Source organism: Rattus norvegicus, chromosome 10 (genome assembly GCF_021556685.1).
Source record: "Rattus norvegicus strain SHRSP/BbbUtx chromosome 10, alternate assembly SHRSP_T2T, whole genome shotgun sequence".
In the NCBI taxonomy this organism is placed as follows: domain Eukaryota; kingdom Metazoa; phylum Chordata; class Mammalia; order Rodentia; family Muridae; genus Rattus; species Rattus norvegicus.
In genome coordinates this window covers 86,324,270-86,340,231 of record NC_141543.1, presented here as the reverse complement: position 1 = coordinate 86,340,231, position 15,962 = coordinate 86,324,270, and the positions used below count along the sequence as shown (strand labels likewise).

General features: G+C 51.3%; 1 protein-coding gene and 1 long non-coding RNA gene across 3 annotated transcripts in view; one reads left to right on the top strand and one right to left on the bottom strand.

Moving 5' to 3' along the window:
* Positions 1 to 10,939, bottom strand: part of LOC148003075 (uncharacterized) — a 24,104-nt gene extending 13,165 nt beyond the window's left edge. The window contains exons 1-3 of one of the 2 annotated variants that reach the window (XR_015631294.1): positions 10,773 to 10,939; positions 2,848 to 2,905; positions 69 to 167 (exon numbers count right to left, since the gene is read on the bottom strand). This is a non-coding gene — a long non-coding RNA (uncharacterized LOC148003075). Of the gene's footprint in view, positions 1 to 68; positions 168 to 2,847; positions 2,906 to 4,058; positions 4,192 to 10,772 lie in introns of those variants that run through there. The other variant, XR_015631295.1, reaches the window with a different exon arrangement.
* On the top strand, positions 10,566 to 15,962 carry Dlx4 (distal-less homeobox 4). The gene is given in 3 exon segments (NM_001107040.1): positions 10,566 to 10,851; positions 14,318 to 14,505; positions 14,806 to 15,962. Coding segments are annotated over 3 exon segments (717 nt in total). The 3' UTR covers positions 15,049 to 15,962.

Genomic DNA, 15,962 nt, shown 5'->3' with positions numbered 1-15,962 from the left:
TGAGTGTGAGCTGAGGAGGGAGTTCTAATTGATGAACCCTGGACGCATGCAGTTACCAGGTAACTTACTGAATCCTCACAGTCCTCTGGGGCAGGCCTTGCTCTTGTGTCACTCACTACCCAGATGAGGAAACTGAGACACAAGTGAAGTTTTACTCGTCCAAGTCACTGCAGGGTGGAGAGGCAGGATTAGAATTCAGACTGACCGGGTCTCTAAGTTGCTGTACTCTACCTGGCTGCACTGGGGGAAAGGCCAGTATCCAAGCTGATAACTGGTGCTGAGAAACAGTGGGAGGGGAAGGAGGTAGCAGGGACCTTTGGCAGAAACCTCTCTCTTAATGTGACCCTTTGGCCTCAATGGGGCCCCTGTCACTGGGCTTTCTGACGAGAGAGACAGAGGCATACCCCCCACACACAAACATACAATTCACTTTCATTTATTTATTGAGTTCCTGTTCACAGGTCATTTAGCATACATGTCAACCCTGTGCCAAGGTACTGCGGTCACACTAGGACTCCATCCATGCAAACCCCACCAAGAGCATGTGACAGGGAGGGAAAATGAGCAGTTCTAGGGAAAGTCCAGAGAGCTGTACAGTCCTGCAGGAGGGGACCCTGAGGGAAGCAAGAAGCAGAAGGGCAGGTCTGTAATCCCAGCACTTGGGAGACTGAGGTGGGAGGGCCAAGAGTCTAAAGTCAGCCTGGGCTACATAGTGAAACCCTGTCTCGATCAGAACTTAGGCCAGTGTGTGGCCTTCCTGAATGGTCACCAGTAGACAGGTAAGTAAACAAGAGGAAGACAACTGTACAAGCCAGGGTGTATGAGGGGGGAGGCCCAAGTACCAAGTTTGTAAGGTACTTCATTGTGTTGTATGTTTTATTTATTTGATGTCTATGAGTACACTGTAGCTCTCTTCAGACACACCAGAAGAGGGCGTCAGACCCCAATACAGAAGGCTATGAGCCACCATGTGGTTGCTGGGAATTGAACTCAGGACCTCTGGAAGTGATCTTAACTGCTGGGGCATTTCTCTAGCCCCATGCAACGCGCGCGCGTGCGCGCGCACACACACACACACACACACACACACACACACACACACACACACCACAGGTGCATACAGCATGTGACTGAATTCACTGAGTAGAATCTATACCAATCTCCCACGTGTGCTGTAGACTGTACTTAGTAGGTTCATAAAAAGAGCACACTCCCTGGTGTGCCAGCAGTACAATTCCCCTATTGGGGAAACTGAAAGAGGGTTCCAGGTTTGCTTGGGCTACAGAGTGGGACCTTGTATCTAGAAACAGAGGGGGGATGAAGGGAGAGGAGAGAGTAAGCAAGCAAGCTGTGGTCACAGTGGGATGCATGGTTCAACCCAAAGGGTATGGCCTCTTTTCCAAGGCAAGAATTTACTTTCTGGAGTGTACAAGGACCAAAAGAGACTAAGTCCCACCCACCCCACCCACCCCCCAGGTTCATTGGCAGAATATCTGCCTAACGTACTCAAGGCCCTGGGCTCCATCCCCCAGCATAACACAAATAAATAAATAAATGAGAAAAAAAATTAAATATACAAAAGAAACACACCACTTCTTTTCCATGATTGTCTGGGAAAATTTGAGCCCCAGACTCCAGAATTTGCTCCCCCCTCCCTTCTCTCAGCCCAGCACAAACCACAGAGTGCAGCCAAGAACACTGAGTCAGAAGGGCCTGCCTGCTCTGGAAAGCCAGTTCTGTGAACACAAGTCAGGTTTTCCCTGACAAGGCATTTCAACATGGGCCTCTGTGTTTCCATCTGTAAAATGGAGTTGTTACAAAGCCCCAGTGTGTGTCAAAGGTTTTCAGGAAATACCGTGTACAATGCACACATTTAATGTTTATTTTATTTCTGTTTGAGGTGTGCGACACAAGTCATGTCCCACACATGGAGGTCAGAGAATAACTTGAAGGATTTGACTCTCTCCTTCCACACCGGGTAGGGCCTGAGCCATGTTGCTGGCCCACACTGCATACTTTTAATCCAGACAGGCATCTGTCTCCCACCTCCAATGACTTGATTTGCAGGAGGGACTCAGTACAACTCCATGCGTACTCTGATTTAGAATGTCTCCCCAGCCCTGGCTTCCAGTGTTCTACCTTGGGACTTCCGGCCTGAGCTTCAGAGAGATTCCAGGAGCAAGTTTACCAAGTTAAAAGAAGCCAGGCAGGGGAGATGGCATTCCAGGCAGCGTGTCAGCAAGTGAGTCAGGGCTGGGATGGCCCTTTCTGGGTCCCTGGGAGTGGGGGAGGGCTTGCCTGCCTGGCTCTGGGCCCGGGCTGGGTTGCTCATTTGCATATATCTGCATATATGTAAGTTTCACCTGCTTACATTGGCAGGGCTGGGAAAGACACCTGTGCAGAAAGCACAGCCAGGTCCAACTCTGTGTGGCTGCCTGCCTGATGGAGCATCAACCCGGAATCTTGGTCCATGCTTCACGGACCAATCAAATGCGTTTAAACTTCTGAATCCAACACATGGTTCTTTCCCTGGGCTCCTCTGGTTACCTGGGCTGCGTACTTCAGTCTTTACCCTTCCCTGTCCCATTCACCAAGTCCACTTGGGGGCTGTCTTTGAGCCACCCTTCTCTTGGCTCCCTTCCTTTCTGTCACACCTTTGGGGAGTCCCTGCTCACTGCACACTTGACCCATTGCAAATCTCTCTTCCTCAAGTCTCTGCCACCTGACTCCCTTCCCCTGTCCACTGTGGTACCCAAGGCAACCCAGGCAAGCCCCTCTACCTCCATCCGGGTCCCACCTTCCCATCACTCAAGGTCACAGTGCACAGTGCCTCCTTAGCTCTCTTACCTTGCAGCCAAATGAGCACAGACCTTGCATGTGCCTTTCTGTGCCTCGGTTTCTTCACCTATAAAACAAGAATAAGAATAAGAATAAGAATAAGAATAAGAATAAGAATAAGAATAAGAGTAAGAACCCTTTGGTTGGGGATTTAGCTCAGTGGTAGAGCGCTTGCCTAGGAAGCGCAAGGCCCTGGGTTAGGTCCCCAGCTCCGGAAAAAAAAGAACCAAAAAAAAAAAAAAAAAAAAAAGAGTAAGAACCCTTACCTGGGTTGTGTGGCACGTGAGCTCCAATAGTGACGAGCCATTATTAATATTATTTCTTTTCTTACTGCCTCGATAGCAGACATTGCTCTCCAGGAGCCTCCTCCCCCCCTTCTCTGACCTTGCTGCACAGGGAAAGACAGTCTCCTGGTAACTATGGCAACCGGGTGGCTGGACTCCAATTGCTTTTCGTTTGTTTGTTTCAGGAGCTGGGGACTGAACCCAGGGCCTTGAGTGCTAGGCAAGCGCTCTACCACTGAGCTAAATCCCCAACCCATAGTTTTCTTTTTTGTTTGTTTGTTTGTTTTCCAATTGCTTTTCAAAAGGGTATTTGGCCCTTTAGTGCCTCAGTGTCCTCATTTGTAAAAAGAAAGTTTAATGTACATATCTGAATTGGATGTGGCCTCTATCTTATACAGAAATATTGTAATCATTAGATAAAGAGAATCATTTAAGTCCTTGGTGCCTGGCACACTGACAACATATGGTATAATCATTACTGTTATTCAAAACAGAGGACTCAAATCCCCATAGTATCCCTACTAGCTCTAAGGTCCTGGGACAGGCTCCCCCAGTCCCTTAGTACTGTCTTCCAGATACCAGGTCTTCACCTGGATCCTCCAGTGACCCCAGATATCCAGGGGACCAGGACCTGGCCCTCCAGCCCTCCTGTGTGGAAAGCAACAGCTGGCCCCATTGGGTTGAATGATGGTTGGAAATAAAAGCTCAGCTCCCACTTGCCATCCAGAACTTGGGCTGCAGAGAGCTAGTGGGCAGTTGCCACAGTCCGTCCCCTGACACACACACACACACACACACACACACACACACACACACAGAGAGAGAGAGAGAGAGAGAGAGAGAGAGAGAGAGAGAGCAGCACTGGAAGAGCAGCGCAGTCCGGTTGGCCTAAGCAGTTGCATTATGGATTAACAGCCTATCTCATGTTGCACTCACTTTCCCAAGGAGGACACTGACCCTTGGCACAGCCCCCCGACCCAGATCACAGACTTCTCTGCTTGCTGTCTTCCCTCTCACCACCTCTTCTGGCCCCTTTCAGCAGCAGTTGAAGAACTCCAGGCTGGGTGATCTTCTTCCAATTGGAACAGAAGGGGATGGTCAATGATGCAGTATGAAGGGCTCTGGAATGGATGCAGGAGATCTTCCAGCCCCCCACCCCCCACCCCCCACCCCCCACCCCCCACCCCCACCCCCCACCCCCCACCCCCGCATGGGCCTACATCCCTCCCTTCTCCTGGCCAGACCTCCCCTTTACGGCCTTGTGGGGGTGGCTTGAAAGAAAGGGAGAGGGTTACTCTGAACTGCGTCTAATCTTCCCTTTGTTGCCCACTCCCCTCCCGGTGTAAGCAGAAGGAAAGTCACTGGGGGTTGATTTTGTTTCTCGGCAGGTTATGTATTGTTTTGCAGACATGATTCTTTGTCTCATTTTGGGAGAACTGATTTGCCGGCTCGCTGGGCTATTCGAAGTCTGTTCCCTAAAGCTGTATTACCCCATCCTTTCAGACCCAGAGCTACAGAGGGAAGGCTAATAGTACCAAGGAGACTCTGAAGTCCAAATTGGGATCCTGGGATGGTCAACACCCGATCTCCTTTTAAATAAAGAAAAGGGGTAGGGGTAGCGAAAAGGAAACTGACCTCCACTGTCCGAGCAAAACCAACAACCCACACCGGTATAGAGACCCATCGCCTACCTCGGGGGATCTGGAAGGCAACATGAGTCGTATGTTGTGTTCAAATGTGGTGTGTTTGGTGCATATAAAGTGTATGTGTGCATGCGCGCACGCGTGTGTGCAAGGTATGAGAGTGGTCGCCTATAAGCTTGTGCCGGTCCACAGAGCAGATCTGGGTGTCCCTGCACATACACTGGTTTTCTCATCTGTTGCCCGGTACAGGCATTTTTCTAACTCCAAGTGCCCTTCCAGTCTTTACCTTGCTGGCTGGAGAGGAAAATTAGAGCGCCAAGTCTGAATTTCTGTGCGGTTCGGGGATTTGAGGAAGGTTGTAGACCTGGCCAAGCCGCCTTCTTTCCAGACCGAGCAAATTCGTTGCAGGCGGGTTGGCTTAGAAGCAAGCTTGCAAAGTTTTGAAGATTTCTGGTGTATGTTCCCTGGGGTTATCCTCTACCCGCCCGGCTCCCCATGGGGGTCCTCGGTCTACTGGTGGGCGATGTGGGTCACTCCGCTAAGAAACTTTGCCAAGAAACCCTGCGTCACCCAGCTAGGTCTGGCCTCGGTCCCGGCGCTCCGCGAAGTTTAGCACGGAGTGGCTTCCTCCCCGAGCCCGGCGCGCCACCGAAACACTTTCTTCCAACACTCCCCAATTTTGAGTTTTCTTTTGGCGAAGGTGTCCTGGTCAAAGAATTATTCAGAGCTAAGCTCTTACTTAGCATTGGTATCTTTCAGTGTACTTGTTTATTTCAAATGTCCGGGTCAATCTCAGGTAGATTTCTTGGATGTTACACAAAGAAAACAAGAGACTGAGGGTGGGGCAGAATTGCCGCTAAGATCGTGTGGGAGGAAAGGGGAAGACTCTTGTGGGAGCCCCACGCCAAGTGGTGCCTGGACAGGGTAGTGCTGACTCCAAGACTTCTCTCCTGATCCACGAAGTGCATCTTTACAATTATTTGGAAAACAACACGCAGAAAAAACTCTCCTCCTGGTGGAAAGTAGAAATGAGCTCAACGGAAAACCCGAAGCCGGGATGGCGGAGGCCTTCGGCTCCCACTCCAGCACCAGGGCTCGCCAAATGCTCCGTCAGAAAGAGCAAAGGCGATCTGGCGGTTCTGAATCTCAGGCAAAATGGGATGAGGGACCCTGACTTCTACAGACGGCGGCTCCTCGTCTAGGCCTTGGGAATGCGGGGCTCTACCATAGAGAAGAGGCGGATTGGAGTGAGGTTGCTACAAGATTGAATTTAGTTTCCCCAAACCTAATTACAAAGGTCCCTCCAAACAGAGCTTTAAAGCTTGCCGAGAGTAGCAAACGCAAAACCAAGGTTTTTATTTGGAAGCAGTGACCACAGAGAAGTAAAGGGGCGTGTGTAATTCCAAAATGACCGACCACCAAGCCCGCAGAAATCTGGTGGGGAGTGAGAATCTTTATTTCTCTTGGGCAGTTCGGTTCAAGGGCGCTGTGGACTTGTGCTTTAGAACCCCACGCCTGACTAGCCACCCTTACTCTGTACTGAGCCCTTTGAATATGCTTCGGAGAGCCCTTGGCTGTGAACTGCCAGGAAAACTCGCTGTTTCGGATGGGGATTCTGCTACTGGAGGAGCAGAACCGCAGCCTCAAGCAAGGAATCTATTCTATATAAGCCTGCAAATTAGTAAAAACCCAAGCATGAGCGGGCACGATAATGCAAGCCTTTAATTCCAGCTCCTGGAAGACAGAAGCAGGCAGATCTCTGAGATCTCTGTGGGTTCCAAGATGGCCTGGTCTACATAGTGAGTTCCAGGACAGCCAGAGATACATAGTGGTACCCTCTCTAGAAAACAAACCAACAACAAACAAAACAAACAAAAGGCCATAGGTGCCATACTGATCTACTGAGCACCATTAGGATCAGGTTGCTCCAACTTCCCAGTCTCCCTGCTACCCATCGTTCCTCTAACAGTAATTACCAGAAGAGGGTTACTTTGTCCTCCTTCCCTCCCTCCCTTCCTCCCTCCTTTCCTCTCCTTTTCTCCTTAGTTTTCTGTTCTTGGATTCTTGCAAACCACCATACAACAAACAGCAGAGGGTTGGGATCTCAGCCCAGCTCCCTCCTCTCCGGAGCATTCTAGTAGGAACTGGCTGATTAATTAAGCCAGCTACGTGGAGACTGTGCTGGGATGGGAACTGGGTCTTCCCTTTCTCCATTCTCACCAAGCACTGCCCTCCCTAGCTCACAGGCCATTACACCTACTTTTCTTAAGGTTGAGAGGATGATTCTGGTTTTTTAGGGGGGGGGAGGGTTGCCCAAGATGCTGCCTAGGTTGGCCAGCAAGTGCTTGGGTTCCTCATGCCTCATGTGAAATGTCATGCCTGACTGTGGAATGTCAAGGGAGGCAGAGAGTAACTATTTTTTTTTTCTTTTTTTTCCGGAGCTGGGGACCGAACCCAGGGCCTTGCACTTGCTAGGCAAGCGCTCTACCACTGAGCTAAATCCCCAACCCCGTAACTATCCTTCTTAACAGGGTTCTTGTGTGGCTGCACAGAGCCTTTGAATTCCATAGGGTTGTCCCATAAGTACAACTTTCCTTGTGCTCGTAAGCACACAGGAAAGCTCAGAGGAAGCATCAGTCCGCTAAGGACCTTGCTCTGGGAGGTGATCCAAAGAGCCTACTAACACTCACCTCTGCCCTTCCTCCAACACAGGTCCAGCACAGAAAGGACCCTGATTACCTGTCTCTGGAGGAGTCTCCCACCATTCTTTCTGAAATTCTACCTATAAAGCACCCCCTTATGAAACCTGACAGCCAGCCCCACCTCAAAGGACATCCTCTTCCTTCAATTCTTAACCCAGAGAGGCTGTCCCTGGGAACACCACAGCCACCTCCCTTCTGAAGGACAGCACAGCCAGGCAGTGGTGGTACACCTTTCATCCTAGCACCCAGGAGGCAGAGGCAGGTAGATCTCTGAGTTCAATGAGGCCACCCTGGTCTAGTTCCAGGACAGCCAGGGCTAAACAGAGACCCTGTCTTGAAAGAGCAGACCAGTGCTAGAGAAAGACTTGGAAAGCAATGTCTTCAGATGCTCATAGCTCCGCTCTAAGGAGAGAAGCATGCTGAAACCTGGGAAAAGGTAGTTTCTCATGAAAATAACATTAACCTACCAAGCAAACTCCTACACTTACCCCAGCTAACCAGACAGAGAGGGTCTCCTACAGAGAGTTCCCTCATCAGAGCTCCAATATTACAGGGTAGAGAGCTCTATGGCGGTGGTGAGCAGGCATTTTCCTGGAGAAACTAATTTCTGTGCAACTTAGGGGGTGTAAAAAGCATGTTACTTTTCTCCTGTGAGTTTCAATAGTCCCGATATATAGTTCCTAATTTTTTCTTTTTGTCTATTTATTTTTATTTTATGTGTATAGGTGTCCTGACTGGGCACTCTGCACATGCCTGGTAATAAGATAGACCAAAAGAGATCCTCCGATCTCCTAGAACTAGAGTTGTATATGGTTGTGAACCTCTTTGTGGTTGCTGGGAACTGAACCAGGTCCTCTGGAAGAAGCAGCCAGTGTTCTTTTCTTTTTTTTTTTTTTTTTTTTTTTCCGGAGCTGGGGACCGAACCCAGGGCCTTTCCCCAACCCCGCAGCCAGTGTTCTTAACTGCTGCGTGCATCTCTCCAGCCCCAGACTGTGTCTATTCTAGAAGGCCTGCCCCTGCCCCAAGCCTAGTACCTTCGTCTACTCTTCCAGTTGTGCCTTTTCCTCTAATCGCTGTCTGTCCTCTTTCATCTACCCAATACCCCAAGATTGTCACCTTTACTTTGAACTCTGATTTGTGTGTGTGTGTGTGTGTGTGTGTGTGTGCACACGCGCGCGCTCATGCATAAGCATGAAGATAGCTTATGTAACAGAGAGATCAAGTGTGTGGGTTTTCTAGGAAATCTCTGAGGACTTGTGGGCTAGGGGATAGAGGTAGGCAGTGATGGTGTTTGCCTTTGATCCCAGCACTCCAGAGGCAGAGGCAGGCAGATCTCTGAGTTCCAGGCCAGTCTGCTTTACAGAGTGAGTTCAGGACAGCCAGGGCTACACAGGGGAACCCTGCCTTGAAACCAAACCAAAAGAACTGTCTCTTTCATTATGCAAAGCAGCGTAGATGTGTGGAGAAAGGCATCTCTCATTAGGTAGGTCATGAGCATGTATGCTCATATGTTTGGATAGCCTTACTTTTGAGATGGATCATTGGTGATTTGGCTTGTAATACATGGGCATATGTGCCAGGCAAGAACGGTGAGTTTTAAATAAAAAATATTACATTTATTTATTTTTGTGTTATGCGTATGTGTGCGGGTCCATGCATAACAGAGCCCACATGGAGAGCTCAAGAGACTAGCTCTTGGGCGTTTTAGCTCTTGGGAGTTTGTTATTTCCTTCCATTATATGGTCCTGGGGAATCCAACTCCGATTGTCAGGTTCGGTGGCGATCTGACTGTTCTTTGTTTCTTGTCTGCTGAGCTAGCTCATCGGCCTTAATACTGTGCTTTTTATTCAAAGAGTTGCCCATGTTTGGGTATGAGTATGTAGCTGTATATACACTACACCTTAAAGTCTGTCTTTGCGGGTCCATAAAGGAGCCTCTTATCGTAGAGGAATATTGGTATATGACAATATATGCTGGATGAAATCCCTGTGTGTTTTTGCCCATGTGGCAACAGATGCTTGCATACGTGGATTCATGTTCATTCAGGCCGTCTGTCCTATTTACAGGCAGGTCCTGAACACAGCCTGCAAGTACGGAGGAGCTAGCCATATTTTCTGTGCCTTCCCAGGAGCCATCAAACTAGATTCATCCCCACTCCCAGATTTTGCCCCAGTTTGCATAGAGTGCCAGGAAAGGCGGGGCTCAGGCGAATCCCAGACAGCAGATTCCCTCCAGCAGCCTCAAGGGCCTGTAGGAACTGTGGTGTCGCAACCAAACTGGGGCCCCTGCCGGAAGCGGAAGCTTGCATTGGGGGTGGTGAGGCACAGTCGCGGCGGTCACAGCGTGCCAGGCTCTGGGCGCTCGGCGGGGGCGTGCGCGCCACGCGCGTGCGGGGCAGGCTGGGCGCCAGGCGGCACCCTCCAGGCTCCAGCGTCTGTTTACCAACAAACTGCCTTCGCTCTGCAGCTACGCATTCCGACGCGCTGAATAAGCGGCCGGGGTTGGGGATCTGCTTTCCACTCCCTCGCAGAGCCATGGCTGCATGGGTCATGTAGACCCGCAAGACGCGCAGAGCTCGAACACAGGTTCTGAGTCCCTGAAGTGTCTCCAGTTATCGCGCAGCTCCCCTCATTCCTTAGCTACCCCAGACCCAATTTCTTACCACCATAATCATCGTTACCAAGACTTCCTGACTCTACCTCAGGAACTTGGAGTAGATGAAGAGATATAGGGTCCGGAGCTCGCACCCCTCCCGTTCCCGGTGCACGCTAACACGGGGAGGTGGGGCGGGCCCAGCTCTGAGCCTCCCTGAGGTCACCGTACAATAGCCAATCCGGGGTGTCTAAGTGGGCGGGGGACCCCTGGGGTCCTGGGGACCGAACCCAGAAGAAAGATGGGGGAGGGGTAAAACCACGGGGCACCCCCAAACCCCTTTCCCGGGTGCGAGTTCTCTGCCAGAAAAGGCTCAGAGAGACACTTTTCTTGGGATCTGAAGTGTGAGGGTAGCTTGCTGGAGCCGGAGACTTTGAAAGGAGTTGACAGAGAGAGTAGACGGTGTGTGGGCCATAACCTAGGCCCTGTGGTCTGGCATCACCGCAATGACCTCTTTACCCTGTCCCCTTCCTGGCCTTGGTCCCTCCAACGTTGTCTTCCCGGACCTCGCCCCCGCCTCGTCGGTAGTGGCTGCTTACCAGCTTGGACTATCCCCCGGAACCGCAGCTTCCCCCGATTTGTCTTTCTCCCAGACCTATGGCCACCTCCTGTCCTATTCCTACCCTGGGCCAGCAACCCCAGGAGACTCCTACCTGTCCAGCCAGCAACAATCCGCGGCGCCGTCTCGGCCCTTTCACCAGCCGACTGAACACCCTCAGGAACTCGAAGCAGGTAAGTGGTGACCGCAGCAGCTCTTCTCACCCCTGGGGTCTGGGTTGCCTTTGCATAAATTTCTCGCTCTTCTGCTTGCACGCAGCTAGCGGGATTCAAATGTTTCTCAGATACCCTGGAATCTGCGGTAGGGGGAGGGCGAAGGATGGGGGAGGAGCGGAGGCAAATTGATCTAGGTCTCCTTTTTAAATCCGACCTGGTTTCGATTTGCAGTTTTGTAAAGCCAGGAGGGAGGGCTCCCTACCCCACCCCCCCTGGAGCAGTGGAGTTGTGTGTGTACCTGTGTAACGGGAAACTGCCAAAATCCAGAGGGAAGGGTGGAGACCTAACCCCTTCTCCGTGATTCTCCTCATACTTCACTTCCAACATCATCCCTTTTGAGTTCTGGTCAAAACCAGTGTATAAACCAAACAATGCTAAACAGAAATCAATCCCCAGTTGGAGGTAGGTAGACAAGGCGGGGTTCCTTCTCCTTTCTTGGGCCCCACCCCCTTTCCCCTAGAGGTGCCTAACCCTGTCTGGTAACTGGACCATGCAGAATCTGGATGAGGACCCCACCAACTGTTGCTCAAAGAATAGAGTTACAGGCTGGTCTACCAGTTTCAAGATCTTTCCCTGGCCTCCTCTGCCTTGCTCCTAAGCCATCCTTACAGTCCACCTTCACCCTTAACTTTGGTATATATTTAGACTCAGTTCCTGTTGCCTGCAGCAAATCTGAGCTCCAGAGAAAATGCTCACTGGAAGGCTTTGGTGAAGACAAGGGAGCAGCTGGCCTTCCTAGTCCTGACCTATGCACAGCCCAACTGACAGCCCCTGACGGGCAGTGGGAGAATGCTAGCCATAGACCCACTGACTCCTGGAACAATGAAACACCCCAGCAGTTCTTGCCATCGTCCTCAAACATGCACATCTGCCAAGTGACTTCACGTAGTCAGCCCCAAATGAAGATATTTCTCTTGTTTTCCTTTGTTATTCGGGCATAAATTTACAACCCCGCCCCGCCCCACCCCCCACCCCGCAACCAAGGACACACTAGAATAGGGGCTCAGATTCCTTGTTCTATGGTTGGAGAAACTGAGACAGGAAAAAAAGGGTGCATATAGATCCAGGACACAACTTCTTTTTCCAGGCTCCTGGCCCTGGGCAAATTCACTTTCTTCAAAGAACGGAGTCAGGAAAGGGGACTTCACAGGGCCCCCAGAAAGTAAGCTTTCTGGGGGCAGAGTGGGGGTGGGGCTGCTGGGTCTAGTTGGAGGAGGGGCAGTCGGAGGAGGGGCAGAGTTTTACGTACAGATCTACAAAGGAACCTCTTGGACTCTTCCTTTTAGAATGCTAATATACACTGGGGAAGTGGAAGCAAGAGGGATCCTGAGTTTGGGGATAACCTGGGTAACCTGCTACTCATGGTGCGTGTGCCCATGAGGACAGTGCATTTTGGTACTGGGATGGAAGAAGCTGACCTTATTGGGAGACCTATCTGTCCGTACGATGAAGTCGGCTTTCATATGCCTTCCCTTGCTTGGTCCAAGGACAGTGGACTGGAAAATTCTTTCTATTACATACTTTACCCGGATCCAACGAAAAAAAAAATAAAAGAGACATGTTCACAAGCAGAAACTTCTTTAAAAATATACCATAGCATTTCGCTATTGAAATTGAGGGCCGCCCATTCTTGAATGAGTAATTGGAGTATGAGAGAGGGCTTGGGGTGTTCTACACCCATACTACGTGTGCACCTCCGTCCCAAGGAGGCTTTTGGCTCGGAAAGAGCTTCAGCTACACCCCGTTGAGGCTGCGGGTGCGGCTGCCGCGCCTCCACGGAGGCCCTGGGGACCCGTTATCGCGACCGGGGTAGATCCAGTTGTGACTTGCCAAAACTAGTGTGGAAAAGTCGGCTGTTCCGGAAGGCACCTGGAAGGTGATTTGCTCTGCGAGTTCTGCAGTCTAGGATGCCTTCCTTCCTTCGCTCTCTGCTCTTTATTACCCGAACTGCGTGGTCCAAGCAGTCAAGAAGGCGCACGCACGGGCGGTCACTTGGCTGCCAGCCCCAGGCGGCAAGCAGTAGGGTCGAAGTAGAAGAGACAAGACAGGCAAGGGCGGGAGTGGAAACCCAATGGTTTTTCTGGGAATTGACTGAGGTTCAGATCCAAGGGGTCCCCAAGACCACCGGTTTGGGTGTGGGGGAGGTGAAGGCAGTGGTGACTGCAGGTCGGGAGCGGAGACCCTTACATGTTGGGTGAACCCAGAATGGATGGGGAGCGGAAGGACAGAAACTATGGCTGCCAGGATTCAGGGACATCTCACCTGCTCTATTCTGGGGTCCTCATAGTAGGCCCGCACGGAATGAAGCAACTGTCACCCCAACATTTTGTCATTCTGGGCAGGCATTTTGCTTCTTTGTCTTCCCATTTCTCATCCACTTGGACAGTCTTGGTATTCCATAAAGTGGTCCAGGTTGGGGCCCAGGTTTCGATCTTTTTTTTTTAACCCCACCCTGCCCCCCAAGGTCTCAATCTTGATGCCAACCTGAAGCCTTTTCCTGGAGAATCAAACCAGTAGTGGGTAGTGGGAATTGGGGGGCCTGTGGGAGACACCAGACCTCATGCCACAGCTTTGCAACACCAAGATGACAATATAACAGCCCTTATTGCTGGCAGATCTCTGAGCATTCTAGACCTATCATGAGGGAACGGCTCTGTACTTGTGGCCCACAGGAAAACAAGGCTACCACCCATCAATCTGGCTTCTAGATCCCTTAAAAAGCCTCCCCAGAGGGGCTGGGGATTTAGCTCAGTGATAGAGCCCTTACCTAGGAAGCGCAAGGCCCTGGGTTCAGTCCCCAGCTCCGAAAAAAAGAACCAAAAAAAAAAAAAAAAAGCCTCCCCAGAGCTAGCCAGCCTGCGGGGAAGAAAAGGATGGTCCTTTTTACTGCAGGGTACACTAGGGCTCACTTTGCCTGACTTCATATTAGCATTTAAAGCTGACTTCTACAGACCCCTTTCAGAAGCAAGAGGCTGCCAGCATTACCTCTGAGCTTTGAGTATTACGTGTAGGTTTCCTGAGTCTTGGATGCACTGCTCTGCTCATCTCTAGACCTTAGCTCAGCTCCCCATGAGTCTTTTGCTCTATTGTAAGCAGGCTGACCAGCCCAACCTTTACCAACATCGCTGCCCCCTCACTGCAGGAGCCTGGGTACCCTTAATTGGGCCCTCAGCGTTTCCTGTTCTTAGGTCCCACAGTGGAAGCTTCAGCAGGGCCAGAACTCAAGAGCTGCAGCTTGTATCAGCTGTTGCTGGTGTGGAAATGGCTCTCACCATCACACACACGTTGAGACCCAGGTTGATGGTGAAGGCTGCAGTTGTTTTTGTTGATTGCCCATGGTATGGGATCCAATGAGTTTATTAAACATAGCTGGCTTACCTGGTCACTCCGCAAGCTTACATCTCCATGTTCTTCTACCTCCCAGAGTCAGAGAAACTGGCACTGTCCCTGGAACCCTCCCAGCCGTCCCTGACCAGGAAGCTGCGCAAGCCTAGAACCATCTACTCCAGCCTGCAGCTGCAACACCTGAACCAGCGTTTCCAGCATACCCAGTACCTGGCCCTGCCCGAGAGAGCTCAGCTGGCAGCGCAGCTTGGACTCACCCAAACCCAGGTAGGGCCAGTCCTGTCCCTGCCCAGTGCAAAGCTCCCCAGTCCCTGCTCTCTGAGAACCCACAAAGGAGTTCCATGATTTTGCTGACACAGCTCAAGAAGGAGGAGCGCCCGCAGCTGGGCCGCAGGATGAGTTGGGGGTATATATTAAAGGAGACAAGGGATGCACCCAGACAGGAAGCTGAGACTGAGGGATTCCAGAACTGAAGGGCCGGAGCCAAGGTTCCCAGGACTCACAGGTTCCTTTCCCTTTCCACACCGTTTCACAGACACTCCTGTCTGTCCTCTTTTCCTCTCAAAGGTAAAGATCTGGTTTCAGAACAAACGCTCCAAATATAAGAAGCTCCTGAAACAGAGCTCTGGGGAGCTGGAAGAGGACTTCTCTGGGAGACCCCCCTCCCTGTCTCCCCACTCTCTAACCCTCCCATCCATCTGGGATCTACCCAAGGCAGGCACCCTGCCTACCAGTGGCTATGACAACAGCTTTGGTACCTGGTATCAGCATCATTCCCCAGATGTGCTGGCGCTGCCTCAGAGGATGTGAGTCTGGAGGGAGGCTGGTCAGGCTTCAGCCCTCCTGTCAAGCCCAGGACCTGAGCACCTGCTCCCCTTCTGGGAGGAGAGGAAACCGGCTCCAGATGGATTTTCTCAGAAGTCAAGAAGCTGAAGGAGAAAAGGAAAAGAATGGAGTGGAAGCCTGGCTCTCCAAGCTAGAGAGCTAAACCAGGGGATTTAGACTGCCACCATCTTGCCACTCCCTCCCCCTTCAAATGACTACAGCCCCAGCACAGCCTAGGATCCAAACCAGGAAGAAAACAAGTATCATTCCTGGCTTGCACCGTGGGGGTCCAGACAGCTCTTCCATGAACAAAACTAGAAGTGGACACAGAGTCTCTGTTGTTGGCCACCATAAAGTCTCCGATTTCCATTTACTAATTATTGATGGTGGCCCAGTGGTAGAGTAAGTGCTTAACATGTAAGAGGCCCCAGCACCAAAACAAAAACATGGAAGGCAGTTGGGCCTGTGGGCAGCTCATGCATCTCTGTCCGTCCCCCCCCCCCCCCCCCCCCGGAGCTGGGGACCGAACCCAGGGCCTTGCGCTTCCTAGGCAAGCGCTCTGCCACTGAGCCAAATCCCCAACCCCATGCATCTCTGTTTTAAATGGCTGTCTACCACCTTATCTACCCATTTGATAGTCATGGGCTCATTGTAATTCATCAGGTACATGCTAAGAGCCTAGGCCTGCTGCTCCCCATTCTTAACACCTCACAAGTTCACCTGCACATATTGTGGGAGGGGACAAACAGAACCTCTGGATCAGTGCGGGCCTAGCTGCAAAGGTGGGGTAGCCTTGGCATCTCGGCTCCTCACTGTTGCCTCTACCCAAGAAACTGCCCTGACTCACCGCTATTCTGCCCGGCATTCCCAGGGACTTGTCAGCTCTCAAATCCCAAGCT